Raw genomic sequence first — 13,832 nt, 5'->3', positions numbered from 1 at the left:
CGTGCTACCTCTTCAGCGCTTGACCGACTGCTGGTCTCGTAAATTGCTTTCGAGTGACAAAGACATTGTTTGTTGATACATTTTGCCCATTGGCCGCCGCATCTTCGGTCTCCTCCTCCGAGCTCGACTCTTCTTCCGAGCTTGAGGTCGTCTCCTCGGAGGCAGCTTCTCCTGCTGGTCCCGAAACGTTCACAGGAAGTTCCACCGGTACCGGCTGTGCCACGGTATATAAAGTCTCGCTCCTGCTCTGAGCCACACCCATCCAGTATCCAGCCCAATACTGCGCGGTCATCGCATACCCTAAAGCTTGTTCATGCGTCGTGCCTGCGGTAGCTTGAACACCAAGTATCGGTCCATGCTCGTGGGACGGGCCAGCGGGGACCGTCTCGGGCCTCTGCTCAGTCCGAGCAGCTCGGGTCCGACGAGATGGCCCGGCGCGATGATCCGAGCGAGGGATCGAAAGGGCCTGCCCTGAATGCTGAGGATCCGCTCCATTCGGCAATGGGACTGATACCGCCGGAGGCGACGACGGCTCATACACGGGCGAACCTCTTTGCCGACGGGGTGGGAGGAATGCTCCTCCGTACGGGTTCACATGCCCAGCTTCAGTTGTCTGGTCGACAGGAAGATCATAAGGGTTGATGGCTGTTGTCAATGGTGACGGGTTGACAACTGTTGTGGTAGACGCTTTACCATTGGGCGTCGAGCTGACTTTACGCCGCTTACTAGATTGAGGGTCGGAAGTAGAGCTGGCGTCCAAGGTTTTATCTTTGGACGCAGCATACCACCTGTTCCGAACGCCGTCAATTAGACATTGAGATCCAATATCAAACCTGAACGGACTTACCCTGCCTCTTTATCTTGGATTCCGTACATAGGATGACCCTTCGCCAGAAGGGCTGTCGTCTTGTCCAACCATGAGCCAGGACCTGGGTGATGTACCTGTCACATAGTTGTGAGCCGCGCTCGTTTCGCTCGATTGGACCCAATGACAAGACTCACGTGAAATTCTTCCAAAGCACTGTCGTAAGCCCTTACGAGCTCTCTGTCATCCCATGCGCCGGCTGAGAAGCTCATATCGAATTGAGGTAATGGATCGACTCGTGTGGTATCCCCACTGGTGGGGAATGATGTGTCTGCCATCGTCGTTACAGTGGCTTAGATGTCCAGAGTGTCGGCTTTATGGGTTGAATGAAGGGCTGCATTTCCATTGCCGGGATGAGATTTTTGGGCCCGCTCGGAGGGGTTGTAAATATGACGTAATATCATCAACGTTCCAGCACCTAGATGTTGCTGGTTTAGCGCGATCCTGCATCTCTCTGAACATTTTGACAGTGATCTGCACATTTGGGGCCGGTAGAGGTACCACCTTGAGCAAAATTCATTCGCTCGAATCGCCCCATCTCTAGCCAACATGGCCAGTCTACCTCAGGTCAGTCCGTTCCAGCGTGTCACGTCTATCGCCACTGACACTGACGCAGTACTACAACATACTCGTGAGCATGACATTAGCGGCATCTCTAGACTTGTGCTGATCAGTCCAGAATGTCAGCCCTACTGCCACAGCGTGAGCCTATAATCACCATGACTGCTTATTGACGAGACTCCAGGGACGAGATCCGAGCAGCATACAAACGGGAATCATTGAGGACTCATCCAGATCGATTACCGGGAAATGCAACAGCACAGCAGAAGAGGAAAGCTACGGAAAAGTTTGCAAGTTGTTTTTTCCATCGTTGTCTAGCGAGAACTTCGGGCTCATCCTGGTGTTAGCAAGCTGTCGCGGACGCCTACTATGTTCTCTCCGATCCGGCCAGACGCGCCGAATACGACTCGCTGTTCCACTCGAGACCACCAGGTGCCTTCACAGATGATGGAGCGTCAGAATACGAGCAGGATCAGGCGTCCTCGAGCTTTTTCCAAAACTTCTCTCAGTACTTTGGGAACAGTACGAATGCTACGGGAAACGCCGGTACTGGTCAAGCTAGACCAGATCCAAATGGAGTCTTTGGGGATGTCTTTGAGGAGATGTCAGTGATAGATATCGATATCGCGGATAACCCCTGACGTGTGAATAGGTTGGCACCTGAAGTGGCCAATGTTAGACCGTGGTGGGGATACCTTGGCGGTGCCAGTGGCGCTGTTATGGGGTACATTGTGGCCAACGTCCCAGGCGCGATTGCAGGAGGTAATGTCTATCAATGGAGAGCGACTAATGGTTCAGGATTTGCCGGAAATCGACTCGGCTCTATACGGGATGCCAAAGGGAAGAGTGTCGCGCAGGTGTTTGCAGGTCTCGGTCACAGTCAGAAAGCAGAGGTATGGACCGGGCAAAGGTTGCGTGTACTGAAGCCGTGCAGATCCTCCGTGCTCTCGCTTTCAAAGTTCTCGGTAGTATGCAATGAGTGCTGGCGCTGGTCTTCATGTATCTTGGATTTATACATGCAATGTCAATGTAAACTGGTCATATTGGTGTTGGCGTCAATCTGGAAAACGGAGCGAATCTTATGGCGTCTCGTCAATCTCCAGATGAACTATGCTATCTTCGACACGGATTTTGACCCTATGTCTGGTCAGCGGTTTGCAACGATGGATGGATCGAGCGGGTCACGCACTTGGTCAGATCCGTCACGATCCATTCTGCTCCCAGATTCTCAATTTGATCTCTCTTGTGCGAGGTACAAACGGCCAAGACCCTTGCACCAGAATTCACACCCGATTTGATCCCTGACGGCGCGTCCTCGAAGACGATACCTGGAAGGTCGTCAGCAGAGGTTCATCCTGGGATTTTCACCCACAGTCCTTGCATTCCACGTCTAGGGCCTTTGCGCCGGCTATGTAAGGGGCAGGATCAGGTTTGCCCTCGTGGACGTCCTCGGCCGTGATGAGATGTGGCGGTTTTGGCAGACCAGTGGATGGTATGGCATCGCCAGCGTAAGCCGACGTCGCTGACGTGCAGATTGCCCATATCGGCTTATGCGAGTCGTTGAGCTGTCAACCGAACGTTCAGCAGCTGTCTCCATCCCCCTCATGAAAGTGTGCCAAAAGAAAAAAAGGCACTCACGGTCTCCAGCATCTCCTTGACTCCAGGAAGAATCTCTAAACCTCTCTTGCCTTCATCTTTGAGTTCCTTTGATCTTGTCACAATCATAGATTCGAAATGGTTCACTTCTTTCTGGGCGAGAGAGTCAGTCGAGTCGAGCTCACAGCAACAACCCCTCCCCGGCAGCCAAATCCTACCTCTAGCTCCTCAGGATCCGTTATGCCACACCACTTTTTCAAGCTGTCCACTGTCCGTCTACCGTGGCACGCTACAACTGGCTTCAGCGTGCGTCACTTCGAGCAAAGGCTGATGAAACTGACTTTTCAAGACTTCTTTCAAATCTAGGTCATATTTCTTGGCTATAGCTTCCCAGACAGAATCAACAGCAGGTGTAGAATCTATTTTTTCTTTCTTAGCACAGCCAACAGAGCTAGCTCATCGACTTACCTATCAGCGTCCCGTCCATGTCGAACAGCAGGCATTTCGCCGTGGTCTCGGACTTGTGTCCCATGTTGTCCTGCGGTTGGTCGGGAGGAAGGGGGTTTGCACGAGAATATTCTGAGGAAGACCAAGTCAAACAGGCGAGCGATCTCTTATGATGTATATCGCACAGTTTTTGACGGACCACGTCTACTGCGCTGCGTCCTGTGCTCCACGATGCTCACTTCGTCAAGGTCCTTCCAGCCCAGTCGTCGGAGAGAGAAAAACGTCAGTCACCGAATGACTTTTTCAAAAAATATCCTCTCCGCGGTGTGGAGGTGAACACGGCTAAACTGCTTAAACCCTGATGGGTGGGGCTCTGTACCGATGCATCGACCAAAGGGCAGGACGCAAGCACATGCAAGGTACTGGAATCAAAAAAAGCAGCACATGGGGCAAGGATGCATAAAGCCCAGGCTCCCAGACTCAGGACAACGCATGTCATAGCATCCCCTCTACGCCCAGAGCCACTAATACTTTTGCCAAGAAGGACACTCTGCGATCTTCACTTTGCCACGTTTCACCGCTCACGTCAGTAGCGTGCTTATCTAGCGACTTGACTTCGTTGCCTAGTGCTCGGCGAAGGGATGGTGAACTGGTAGATAGCAAGAGTGAGAGCTCTGTGTCGAGCTGTAAGGATCGTGTAGATAGATTTGACGACCCGATAAACGTCATGAAAGGATGTCCGATGGGCTCAGCAGGTGACAACCAGATCCCTGGAAAAAGTGTCAGGCTTGTGACATCCATCCAGTTGAACGCACCTTTGGCATGGTACGTCCATCCTTCCTTTTCCCATTCGCGCAATCTCACACCTCGACTCGTTATTGCTTGCCAGGTACGTCCTCGAGACACTAAATCCGCCCAGAATCGGCTTTCTAAGAGTGTGTAGCCTTCCGGTATGAGTCGAGATAACCCTGCGGAGCCGTAGAAACCGTTCGCCTAGATCGTGTTCAGCGGATGTCGCAGAGCTCCTCTATACACACACCTTTGGAGAAGCCGCGATCAACCTGAACGGAGCTGGTGACTCTACCACCGCCCTCTTGTACGCCTTGTATAGGCCAAAATATCCGCTCGTCAGATCCACTGCTACACCTTCTTTCCCTTTGCCCTTTTCATTGCTTGCAGGTGACTCTTCCGTCAACGCCGTCTGATGAGCCGTCTTGACGGTATCGAATACTCGTCCGAGAGCGGTCTCTTCCTCTTTCATTCCCAAGACACCCGCCTGAATGACCGGCCAGAACCACGTGTCCACGTCGACTCGCCTCAGTCGACTGGGATTGGATTCCCGCCAGTTCCTCTGAAACGCTGTGAGGGTCGCTTTAGCATGTCGACCAAATCCTCTAGGATGGATGGAAGGCTGTGGCCAGACTAGCGAAGCGGATCCGAAGAATTGTAGGGAGGAAGGCGGGGAGGGTAACGAGACCAAATGGTTTCTCGATACTGAGGGGAGCGGGGACGCAGTGAGATAATAGCTGTAATGACTGAACAGCCTGGTCAGAGTCGTCAGGTAGGACAGAAGGGATGGATGAGAAGTAAAGTGGATATAACGATCTTGACGATTCGTGAAATAGGATCCAGCGAGGTTCGCCCTGTGAGAAACGTCAGGGGCCGCTGCCCAAAGCTTACGGTGAGACTTGCCCGCTGATCACAACTTCATCATCCACGCCATACCATTTCCCGTGCCATGTTCCCCAGCCTTCGTCGTATCGCTCAGGGACGATTTTCTCCAAAAGTCCTCTCAATTTTGGACTTCGAAAGAGCCAGACATCACAACGATCACCGAATTTGGCCAGGAGGGGTAAGAGGAGATGAGCAGTAGAAGGCGCGTATTTGCCGGAATTGGATAGACGTGTAGCTCGATGATAATCTAATATGATGGTGACTCGAAGTTGCGGTCGGCGCTCTAAAGCTTCTCGAATCGCTTCGACCTGGTAGGGGCGCGCCGCGAGGCAAGACAATTAAGACATGATCACAAAACGGCGGCAGTAATGACCTCACCAGCTCCGTCTCCTCCACGCCGATATACAGACTGCTGATCAGGATTCTCCTCTTTGCCCTTTTGATCATATCAAGCAGGAGCGTCTTGAACTCTTCAGGGGAGGACAACAGGTGGATCTCATCACCTCTCGCGCCGAAACAAGGTAAAGTCCCACAGAGCGTATTGGCGAGCTCAGTGAATGCAGGATGAGCATGCGGGATAGAAGGAACAAGGGTAGAAGGGGGCTTGGAAGCTGAAGATGGGGAGGGGAGAGGACTCTGGCCAGCGGCCGAGGAGTCTGATATGTCATAGCGCTTCCCATAGGATGTTGTACCAGATGGATTGGTTTCTGTCGATTTGAACCGCTTGGCACGTATCCATTTCGCAGGTGTTGGTTGCCTGACGATCCGGGATGGTCCAGCGGTGATCTCTTGACATGCTCTGAGAGCGAACGCTGGCGGTCGAGCCATAGAGGTGACCTAGTGCGAGAAAGATGAATGGAAGACCCAAAACAAAAAGATGCAATCAGCACGCGACTTGAGGCGGTTTTCTGATTCCGTCTGATGTGTCTGAACTATGGCTTGACAAATGATCTTCAGAGCGAGGACCCTCCTGAGCGAGCCCTCAGGTCAATTCAGATCAGCAGCAAGAGCTAAAGTCGGCTGTATCTCCGGCCTGTCCATGTATGCTCCTGCTATGCATCCTGCAGGTTTCATCGACTCCACGCCTTTTCGGGGCCCAGCCCAATCTGCCACATTCAAGATCTCCTGCAACAAAACGACGTCACCGGTGCAATAATGAACGCCTCTTCAGTACTGTACTCTACACCTTGTTGCATTGACACCCTCTCTGGAAAGCTCGACAAAGAAAGAGGTTGTAGCAGCGTCGTTGCTCTTGAATGTCCTAGAGCTCGGTTCTGATAGCAAGACGATCATGTCCTTCCCTTACCTCGCCAGATCGACGTGAGTTCCAAGCCCCCCCTTCCCTTTCAGTCACTACCCCGCGGCGGGCTGATCCCTGAGTTCCCCCGCAGACTCAAGTACAAGTCACCTCATGCGACAGATCTGTCTTTCGCCAAAGGAGAGACGTGAGTGAGACGAGAAAGAGACGAGCGCAACTTGACTCGCATCTCAACCCCCGACCTCACGCCATGCTTATGTCCCCCAGGATCCGAGTGACTGGACCTTCCCCAGATGATGAAGATTGGCTAGTAGGCGAGTCTTTAGACGGTTCAAAAACGGGAGGTTTCCCAAAGGTTAGCTGACGTGTGATTGGCCATACAAAGCGCTGATATCATGTAGGACTTTGTCCAGCCAGTTGACGAGAAAGGCCAAGGTGAATCAGCGGCTTCTGAGCCTACCGCCGTCCCGGCTCCCGGGGCTATTCCAGAACCTCAAACACCAGCAGAGGAGAAAGAGCCTGCGGAACAATCCTCTATCCCTCGAGATGCCTCGCCACCACCATCCCCGAAACCACAACCTGCTGAACTTCCACCCTCTTCTACCGCTTCTCCAGCTCCAGCTGCTCCCCCTGCACCCATGTCACCCCCCGCGCAGAGTCCGGCACCTGCCGCCGGGCCGGCTTCTCCTGCCAAAGAAGTCGACCCTGCCAACATGTCCATGAAAGAACGTCTGGCATTCTTCGCAGCGGCTCAAAACAAGCCTGCGCCTCCACCTATCAAGCCCAAACCTGCCGCTCAGGGTGGTCTCACCTGGAGCCAAAGGCAAAAATTGAGGCAGGAACAGGAGGCAAAAGAGAAAGCGGAGGGTGGAACAAGCGACTCTGCAGCTGCCACACCTTCTGGAGCTGAATCTACGTCGGAACCGACCGCGCCAGCTGCTACCTCCCCACCTCCCGCCTCACCTGGAGTGGCAGACCGTGGAGCCATGTCTTCCGCCGATGCGGCGTCTTCCATCGGTGCCGCTGGATCTCTGAAAGAACGCATGGCAGCGTTGCGGAACGCAGGTGCCTTTAGACAACAGCAAGAGGAGAAGCCCGCCGCTCCAAAGCCGTCTGGAAAGGTCTGGTCCAGACCTGCAGCTCCACCTCAACCGGAAGGAGAAGATGATGAAGCTGGAGAACAAAGTGGCAGCCCCACCATCGAGAGAGTCCAGTCACCTCTATCCGATCAGCCTGATGCACTGGACCGAGGTGAAGAACACGCAACTGAGGCAGCAGAGGAGGAAGAAGACGAAGAAGCCAAGGAGAAGGCAAGGAAAGCCGCTATAGCCGCTAGGATGGCCAAGATTGGCGCAAGGGGTCCCATGGGAATCGCATTACCGCCTAAACCTGTTCCGGCGAGGAAACCAACTCGAGACTCCGTCCCCTCCGAGCCGACCTCTCCGGTGGTTGAGAAGACTACCGAGATTAGATCGGATGACGTGGCCGGCGAGCCAGATAGTGCGAAAGATGAGGCTGCGATCGCCACGAGTCCTGGTGCTTCCAGCGCCACCCCCACTTCTGTACCGATCGCTGCGGTTCCAAGGCGAGCGGCTCCACCTCGTCGTCGCGGAGGCGCGCCAGCCACTGCTGCCAAAACGATACCAGCTGCTGGCAACGAGGACCAACGGGTTGAGAAGGTCCATGATGATGGTACCATCTCTCCTCCGCCTCAAGTCATGGTTGCGGGTGAAGAGAATCCAATGGAGAAGACAGAGGAGCAGATGGAGCATGAACGCAAAGCGGAAGAGATCGGTGCTGGAGCTGCGGGTGCAGCCGGCGCGGCAGCAGCTGGAATCGCCCTGGCAGAGCATGAGACGTCTCAAGAGCAACACGAAGAAGAGGACTTAGATCCTGCATCTGGATCGGTACTCCAGCCCATCGGGATGGTTCCGTTGCATTCACCAGCAGAGTCTGGTCCACATCACGAGGGAGGAGATGACGATGAGGAAGACGACGAAGAGGCTCCGCCGCCTCCACCACCTCGCATGACTGGACTTCCGAAAGACGAGGTCGAATTGAAGCACGATCAGGATGCGCAGGATGCTGAGGAATGGGGCCAAGAGGAAGAAGAGGAGGAAGATGATGTACCGCCTCCAGTCCCCGCTGGAAGGCCTGTGGGAGGACATGAACGCTCGAGGACGATGTCGAGTGATGCTATACCTCCTCCGCCGCCGCAGTCTCAACGACAAGCAGAGCCAGAGCAAGTTGATGATGGCGAGGTGCAAGATCAGGCGGAGGAGGAGGAGGATGTTCCACCGCCGCCACCTAGCCGACCTAGTGTCCCTCGGGTCCCGACTGCTAGTATGTCCCCTGGTCTCCCACCGGCAACTTCCCAAGAGGCCACATCACCTACCGTGCCTCGCCGAGACCCAATTGCAGAAGGCGACGAAGCAAACGCAGATACGGAAGAGGACGAAGAGAAGTCTCGTAGGTCCGGGATCGCCGCTCGAATGGCCAAACTTGGAGGAGTCAAGTTTGGAGCACCACCTCCATTGCGAAAGCAATCTTCGATCTCTTCGCCTAAATCCGAGCAGGGTCCCGCATCGCCATTGACCGGTGGGCAAGAAAATGTCGTTGAAGAGCCGGTCGCGGCTCCTGCAGAAGATGACGATTCGCCCGAAGCTGAAGCAGCGAGAAAACGGGCCATCCTCGCTCGACTCCGAGGTCAGGGTACGCTGGGCTTTGGCATGTTCCACCACGGTCAAGGACAGGAGTCTGCCGCAGAGCCAGAGGCAAAGACGGAGGATCCAAGAGGATTGCAGGATGAGCCCGAGGAAGAAGAAGAAGGCGCAGCTCCTCCACCTGTTCCATCCGGTCGACCTGGAGGGACCCTTCAGATGAAAGACGCTGACAAGGGAGTGGAAGAAGACGACGACGTGCCACCCCCTCCACCGCCTCTGGGACGTCCGTCTCGTCAGGCGACTCGTGATCTTCCTCCTCCACCCGAGGAAGAAGACGAAGGGGCTTCTCGTCCCCGACAGGTGGTCCGGTCTCCTTCTGTGGAAGTACCCCCCTCTCCAGCTCGGTCCAACTCGTCGCGACCGCCTGTTCCAGTCGGTGTCGACAGACGAGCGAGTCAGAGGTCATCTACAGGCTACAATTCGCCTTTACCTCCTGTCCCATCGGAGACATCCCATGTCAGAGGTCAATCAGGAGACCTCGCCAATGAGCCTGCAATCATGATGATGAATCAAGGCTCGCCAGCGTCGACTCCAGGTGTGCCTCCTGGAACGCCTCCACCTACCGGACCTAGACCTGGATTCTCACCCGCTGCGAGACAACAGTCACGATCCTCCACTGCCGAAGTACCTCCGTCACCCGTATCGTCCCGCTCATTCCGGATGTCTCAGGCCGATCAACGTGGATCGACAGATACCTCTGGACGACCTGGTTTCGACCAGCTCCAAGCTGCAAGTAGGGACACCGGGGCGAGATTGGCAAAGAGCGCCGAGGGAGTGTTCAAACAGGGTAAAAAGGGGTACTATGGAGTGAGCACTGAGGCATGCCTTGCAGACGTTTTTATTGATGTTCTCTCCCAGGACGGTAGCCCTGCTGGATTCATTGGCGTGGCTATGGATGGAGCGCAGATTCCACGAGGACAGAACTGGGGTCAGGTAGTGTACGAGCAAGAGGCGGGTTCAATCCTCAAGCGATACGATGAGGTGAGTAGATTTTTGGGCTTGGTGATGGATGATTTTGAAGTCTCACTCGTTAACGTTCGCACGCAGCCGCGAGCTGGAGATATCGCTGCTTTCCACGATGCCCGATTCAAAGGACGTAAGGGTTTGTCATCGTATGAACAACACGTCGGATCGGTCGAAGATCCTTTACTCGGTATCGTCGTGGACTTTGATCAGAAAGGGAAACACAAGGTCAAGGTGTTGCAAGTGGAGCGCGGGGTGAGTCGGGTGGGGGGATGAAGATGACCAATTCAAGCTGACGATGTGGTCTTCTTTTTCTTCTCTTCTTTTAGGTCCCCGGGGAAGTCAGTTATCGATGTGATGATCTCAAGAGCGGTCGGATGAAGGTGAGTCTGCTCGTTTGAGCGGAGACTCAGTGGAACTGATGAATTCGGCACACCCAGGTCTATCGAGTGGGCTTGTAAGGGGATACGGAGTTGATTGGATCTCACGTTTAAACTATATTGTCACGCCATGCTGTGGACTGATGTACCATAAGGTGGGATGTGAGGTTGAATGCATTTAATGGCGATCGATTACACCGTCAAGATTGATAATCAAACCAGCGGTCTGCATTACCACACCATTAGCTCGAAAGAAAATCATTAGCTTTTGAGAGAACAATAAGCGACTTGCAACATCTCCTACCATACGCCGAGGCCAGTCAGAGCACCGGGGGGCGCCAAGGCACGGATTCAATTTACAATCACACCTGGAATCTTGAGCAGCAGCAGCAGCAAAAGAGACAAAAGGACCGCGGCGGGGGGGATATTGAAGCTCATTGTCCAAATCAAAAGAAGAAGAGGAGAGAGGGAAGTGTCGACACTGCCGGGCCGGGGGGATGGACCATCCTGCTCATTCATACACTCATATATCATCCTCGCTTTGCCGTCTTTTTGACCTGGAGGGGGGCAGAAAAGGTGTCAAACACATTCCAATCATACCTGTCTGAACAATCAGCTGGTCACCCACAAAAAGCCTCTTGAACCCTCTTACTCCATCACAATATCGCACGGGGACACACCTCATATCCTCTCTCCATTGACGTCCCAAAAAAACAGTTTCGAATAGCATCGAGGACATTCCTTTGGACTCTGGGTGCAGGCCAACTCCCACATCGCATCAGCTCCTTTTACTCTGTTCGATTCACTTGGGCACAACCTCTCAACATTCCGACATAGGTCTCCGGGTCGCCCGAACTCTTGAACACTGCGTCTCTCTCCCTCCGAAAGCTGGATTCATCTCCACATTGGCTCTTTCAGCCTTCCCCCCCCTTTCTTTTTTCTCTCCTTCTGGGACTTTGGACTTTCACCTTTTGCTCGCACGGTCCCTCCTTCACACTCAGACACTCGGACACTCTGAGGGCGGGAATCATACTCGCTGCTGTTCTTTGTGTATCCATTCACCATTCTGAACAGATATCCCAACCACAGAACGAAGAGGAGACCGCTGGTCACCGTCCAACGACTTTTTGTATCGGATCAGTTCATAGCTCTTAGGCGAGGTGAGCTTGGTTTTAACATCCCGAGAAGAGGTCCATGCTGACGCCAGTCAGAATCCGTTTTCCCTGTTCCCTTCATAGTCTCGTCCATTCTTCAATACACGTTACTCAGCGGAAAAGAGTCACAGACACCTTGTGGTGGAAACCCCGATCCATCAACATCCCCTCACTTCTTCTCCTCTTCACGAACCCAACCCCTCCTTTCTGAGACCATCTTCTTCGACCCTCGACCACCACAAGTATCCCTCACACCCCCGCACCAATGGCGACCGTCTCTCAGGCTGACATCCAGGAGAGGATCTCAGCGGCGAGAAGAGAGGCGGATGGACTCAAAGACAGGATCAGAGCGGCGAAGGATCAAACGGGAGATACGAGTCGTGAGTGATGATGGGAGAGCGTTGTGACGACCGCTGACAATCACGTTGCCCCCGGTTCCATCCTCGTATTTCTATCTTCCTGACATTGCCTTCTGCGCTGGCTGCTCGTCCTCGTCATCACCCGCTTGCGCTCGCTGCTCATAGTCCGAGCCATGGCTAATGACACCCCACCCATCCCACGCATCACTATGAAGCCAAGACGGACTCTGAAAGGTCACCTGGCCAAGATTTATGCCCTCCATTGGGCAGCCGACAAACGACACATTGTCTCTGCATCTCAAGATGGCAAATTGATCGTATGGGACGCTTATACGACCAACAAAGTCCACGCTATTCCACTCCGCTCATCATGGGTCATGACGTGTGCCTATGCTCCGTCTGGAAACTTTGTCGCCTGTGGTGGTCTCGACAACATATGCTCCATCTACTCGTTACGGGGTGCTGGACCAGGTGCTCCGCCCGGTCAAGCCAAAGTCGCTCGAGAGCTCAGTGCGCACTCGGGCTATCTGAGTTGTTGTCGCTTCCTCAACGATAGACAGATCATCACCTCCAGTGGAGACATGACCTGCATGTTGTGGGATATAGAGCAGGGCGTCCGGACAATGGAGTTTAACGATCACACCGGGGATGTTATGAGGTGAGCACAGAGCACAAGGTATAAGTGAAGATGCTGACCCGCTCCCAGTATATCGCTCGCGCCCAATGCCAATCTCTTTGTGTCTGGAGCTTGTGACTCGACTGCCAAAGTCTGGGACATCAGGACTGGCAAGGCTGTACAGACATTCACGGGACACGAATCGGATATCAATGCGGTTCAGTGAGTCGTGGCGGACACGGCTCCCCCTTCAGTGTTGACGCACTACTGCCAGGTTCTTCCCGAACGGTGACGCTTTTGCGACTGGATCCGACGATGCGACGTGCAAGCTATTTGATCTCCGAGCAGACCGCGAGCTCATCACGTACGGATACCAAGACATCACTTGTGGCATCACGTCCGTCGCTTTCTCACTCTCTGGCCGATTGTTGTTTGCCGGATACGATGACTACAATTGTAACGTCTGGGACACGCTCAAGGGCGAACGTGTCGGTGTACTTGCAGGTCACGACAACCGGGTCAGCTGTCTGGGTGTGTCGGGAGATGGCATAGCTCTCTGTACTGGAAGCTGGGACAGCTTGCTCAAGGTGAATACAAGCTCGGCGACTACAGGGTCAACATGCTGACACGTTGCGGCAGATCTGGTCATGATCGGTCCCGGAGAGGCTCAACGCCTCCAACGATCATCTTGACGACCTTTCGCCGAACGAGAAACAAAAATTACCGTGTATATGTCAGTAGCCTTCTTTTTAACGACCCCTCTCTTCAGTAATACGATTAGAACCATCTGATGGACGGATGGTTAGATCGCCTCGCTCTGTATTGCTCTCATACCCTCCTGGTCTTCCGATGACTCTTGGCATTGTGCATGCATTCTCCTGGACATCATCGTCGTCGTCGTCGTCGTCGTCGTCGTCGTCTGCCACGGAAATGTATGCCATACGGGTTTTGCCCGTAGATATTCCTGGTGGATGTCGTCAGTGCCGTCGTGCCCGCTGCTTGTTACGGTACTAGGTTTTTTTGGATTTTAACGCACGTTTGTGTCTGGCTCATATCTTTTTTCACCGCCGTAGTCACCGGTCACGAGGTGTCAGGACTGCAGAGCTCAACTGTGAGGGGCCGGGTCTCTACCTACCTATACCTACCTACTCCTCCCACTTCAACTTTGAATTCTTTACTTCTGTCCAACATTCTGTGCATAGTCCAGTCGTCAAGGCGGAGCAACGGACAATTAGG

General features: G+C 53.8%; 6 protein-coding genes across 6 annotated transcripts; 3 read left to right on the top strand and 3 right to left on the bottom strand.

The window, feature by feature from the left end:
- Positions 1–4: 4 nt before the first annotated feature.
- On the bottom strand, positions 5–1,143 carry BD324DRAFT_650948 (hypothetical protein; the record flags this gene model as incomplete). Its single annotated transcript, XM_022018238.1, has 3 exons — positions 5–788; positions 848–942; positions 1,003–1,143. 3 exons carry the CDS (start codon positions 1,141–1,143, stop codon positions 5–7), a joined length of 1,020 nt encoding a protein of 339 aa, XP_021871389.1.
- A 173-nt stretch (positions 1,144–1,316) lies between these two features.
- Positions 1,317–2,429, top strand: BD324DRAFT_625795 (DnaJ domain-containing protein). Its single transcript, XM_022015841.1, has 8 exons — positions 1,317–1,432; positions 1,482–1,496; positions 1,545–1,567; positions 1,611–1,716; positions 1,774–2,030; positions 2,079–2,188; positions 2,225–2,319; positions 2,361–2,429. Exons 1-8 carry the CDS (start codon positions 1,415–1,417, stop codon positions 2,403–2,405), a joined length of 669 nt encoding a protein of 222 aa, XP_021871388.1. The 5' UTR covers positions 1,317–1,414; the 3' UTR covers positions 2,406–2,429.
- Positions 2,430–3,892, bottom strand: BD324DRAFT_625783 (glycerol-1-phosphatase). Its single transcript, XM_022015840.1, has 8 exons — positions 3,655–3,892; positions 3,491–3,601; positions 3,364–3,441; positions 3,241–3,311; positions 3,065–3,175; positions 2,799–2,991; positions 2,616–2,754; positions 2,430–2,563 (listed from the first exon to the last, which is right to left on the bottom strand). The coding sequence occupies exons 2-8, from the start codon at positions 3,552–3,554 to the stop codon at positions 2,506–2,508; spliced, it is 714 nt and encodes a 237-aa protein (XP_021871387.1). The 5' UTR covers positions 3,555–3,601; positions 3,655–3,892; the 3' UTR covers positions 2,430–2,505.
- A 1-nt stretch (position 3,893) lies between these two features.
- Positions 3,894–5,999, bottom strand: BD324DRAFT_625776 (putative CDP-diacylglycerol-glycerol-3-phosphate 3-phosphatidyltransferase). Its single transcript, XM_022015839.1, has 5 exons — positions 5,522–5,999; positions 5,162–5,451; positions 4,509–5,112; positions 4,285–4,462; positions 3,894–4,239 (listed from the first exon to the last, which is right to left on the bottom strand). Exons 1-5 carry the CDS (start codon positions 5,969–5,971, stop codon positions 3,965–3,967), a joined length of 1,797 nt encoding a protein of 598 aa, XP_021871386.1. The 5' UTR covers positions 5,972–5,999; the 3' UTR covers positions 3,894–3,964.
- Positions 6,000–6,278: 279 nt separating this feature from the next.
- Positions 6,279–10,656, top strand: BD324DRAFT_625771 (hypothetical protein). The gene is made up of 8 exons (XM_022015838.1): positions 6,279–6,463; positions 6,535–6,588; positions 6,669–6,756; positions 6,803–9,931; positions 9,983–10,105; positions 10,172–10,342; positions 10,417–10,470; positions 10,528–10,656. Exons 1-8 carry the CDS (start codon positions 6,435–6,437, stop codon positions 10,546–10,548), a joined length of 3,669 nt encoding a protein of 1,222 aa, XP_021871385.1. The 5' UTR covers positions 6,279–6,434; the 3' UTR covers positions 10,549–10,656.
- Positions 10,657–11,886: 1,230 nt separating this feature from the next.
- On the top strand, positions 11,887–13,222 carry BD324DRAFT_642210 (putative mating factor receptor-coupled G protein; the record flags this gene model as incomplete). Its single annotated transcript, XM_022017472.1, has 4 exons — positions 11,887–12,001; positions 12,146–12,638; positions 12,687–12,818; positions 12,871–13,222. The coding sequence occupies 4 exons, from the start codon at positions 11,887–11,889 to the stop codon at positions 13,220–13,222; spliced, it is 1,092 nt and encodes a 363-aa protein (XP_021871384.1).
- Between the last annotated feature and the right edge of the window lie 610 nt (positions 13,223–13,832).

The sequence above is a fragment of the Kockovaella imperatae genome, assembly GCF_002102565.1.
Source record: "Kockovaella imperatae strain NRRL Y-17943 chromosome Unknown BD324scaffold_6, whole genome shotgun sequence".
In the NCBI taxonomy this organism is placed as follows: Eukaryota; Fungi; Basidiomycota; class Tremellomycetes; order Tremellales; family Cuniculitremaceae; genus Kockovaella; species Kockovaella imperatae.
This window is presented reverse-complemented; position numbering and strand designations above follow the sequence as displayed.

Bases quoted from the DNA above. Each gene is read 5' to 3' on its own strand.
- BD324DRAFT_625795 (XM_022015841.1), top strand. The intron at 1,568-1,610 runs GTGAGCCTATAA...ACGAGACTCCAG, and splicing joins GTCAGCCCTACTGCCACAGC to GGACGAGATCCGAGCAGCAT. The intron at 2,031-2,078 runs GTCAGTGATAGA...ACGTGTGAATAG, and splicing joins GGGGATGTCTTTGAGGAGAT to GTTGGCACCTGAAGTGGCCA.
- BD324DRAFT_625783 (XM_022015840.1), bottom strand. From the start codon at position 3,554: ATGGGACACAAGTCCGAGACCACGGCGAAATGCCTGCTGTTCGACATG. The intron at 3,442-3,490 runs GTAAGTCGATGA...AAGAAAAAATAG, and splicing joins CATGGACGGGACGCTGATAG to ATTCTACACCTGCTGTTGAT. The intron at 2,992-3,064 runs GTGAGTGCCTTT...TTCGGTTGACAG, and splicing joins TCAAGGAGATGCTGGAGACC to CTCAACGACTCGCATAAGCC.
- BD324DRAFT_625776 (XM_022015839.1), bottom strand. From the start codon at position 5,971: ATGGCTCGACCGCCAGCGTTCGCTCTCAGAGCATGTCAAGAGATCACC. The intron at 4,463-4,508 runs GTGTGTGTATAG...AACACGATCTAG, and splicing joins TGATCGCGGCTTCTCCAAAG to GCGAACGGTTTCTACGGCTC. The intron at 4,240-4,284 runs GTGCGTTCAACT...CACTTTTTCCAG, and splicing joins ATGGACGTACCATGCCAAAG to GGATCTGGTTGTCACCTGCT.
- BD324DRAFT_625771 (XM_022015838.1), top strand. From the start codon at position 6,435: ATGTCCTTCCCTTACCTCGCCAGATCGAC. The intron at 6,464-6,534 runs GTGAGTTCCAAG...GTTCCCCCGCAG, and splicing joins CCTTACCTCGCCAGATCGAC to ACTCAAGTACAAGTCACCTC. The intron at 6,589-6,668 runs GTGAGTGAGACG...TATGTCCCCCAG, and splicing joins TCTTTCGCCAAAGGAGAGAC to GATCCGAGTGACTGGACCTT.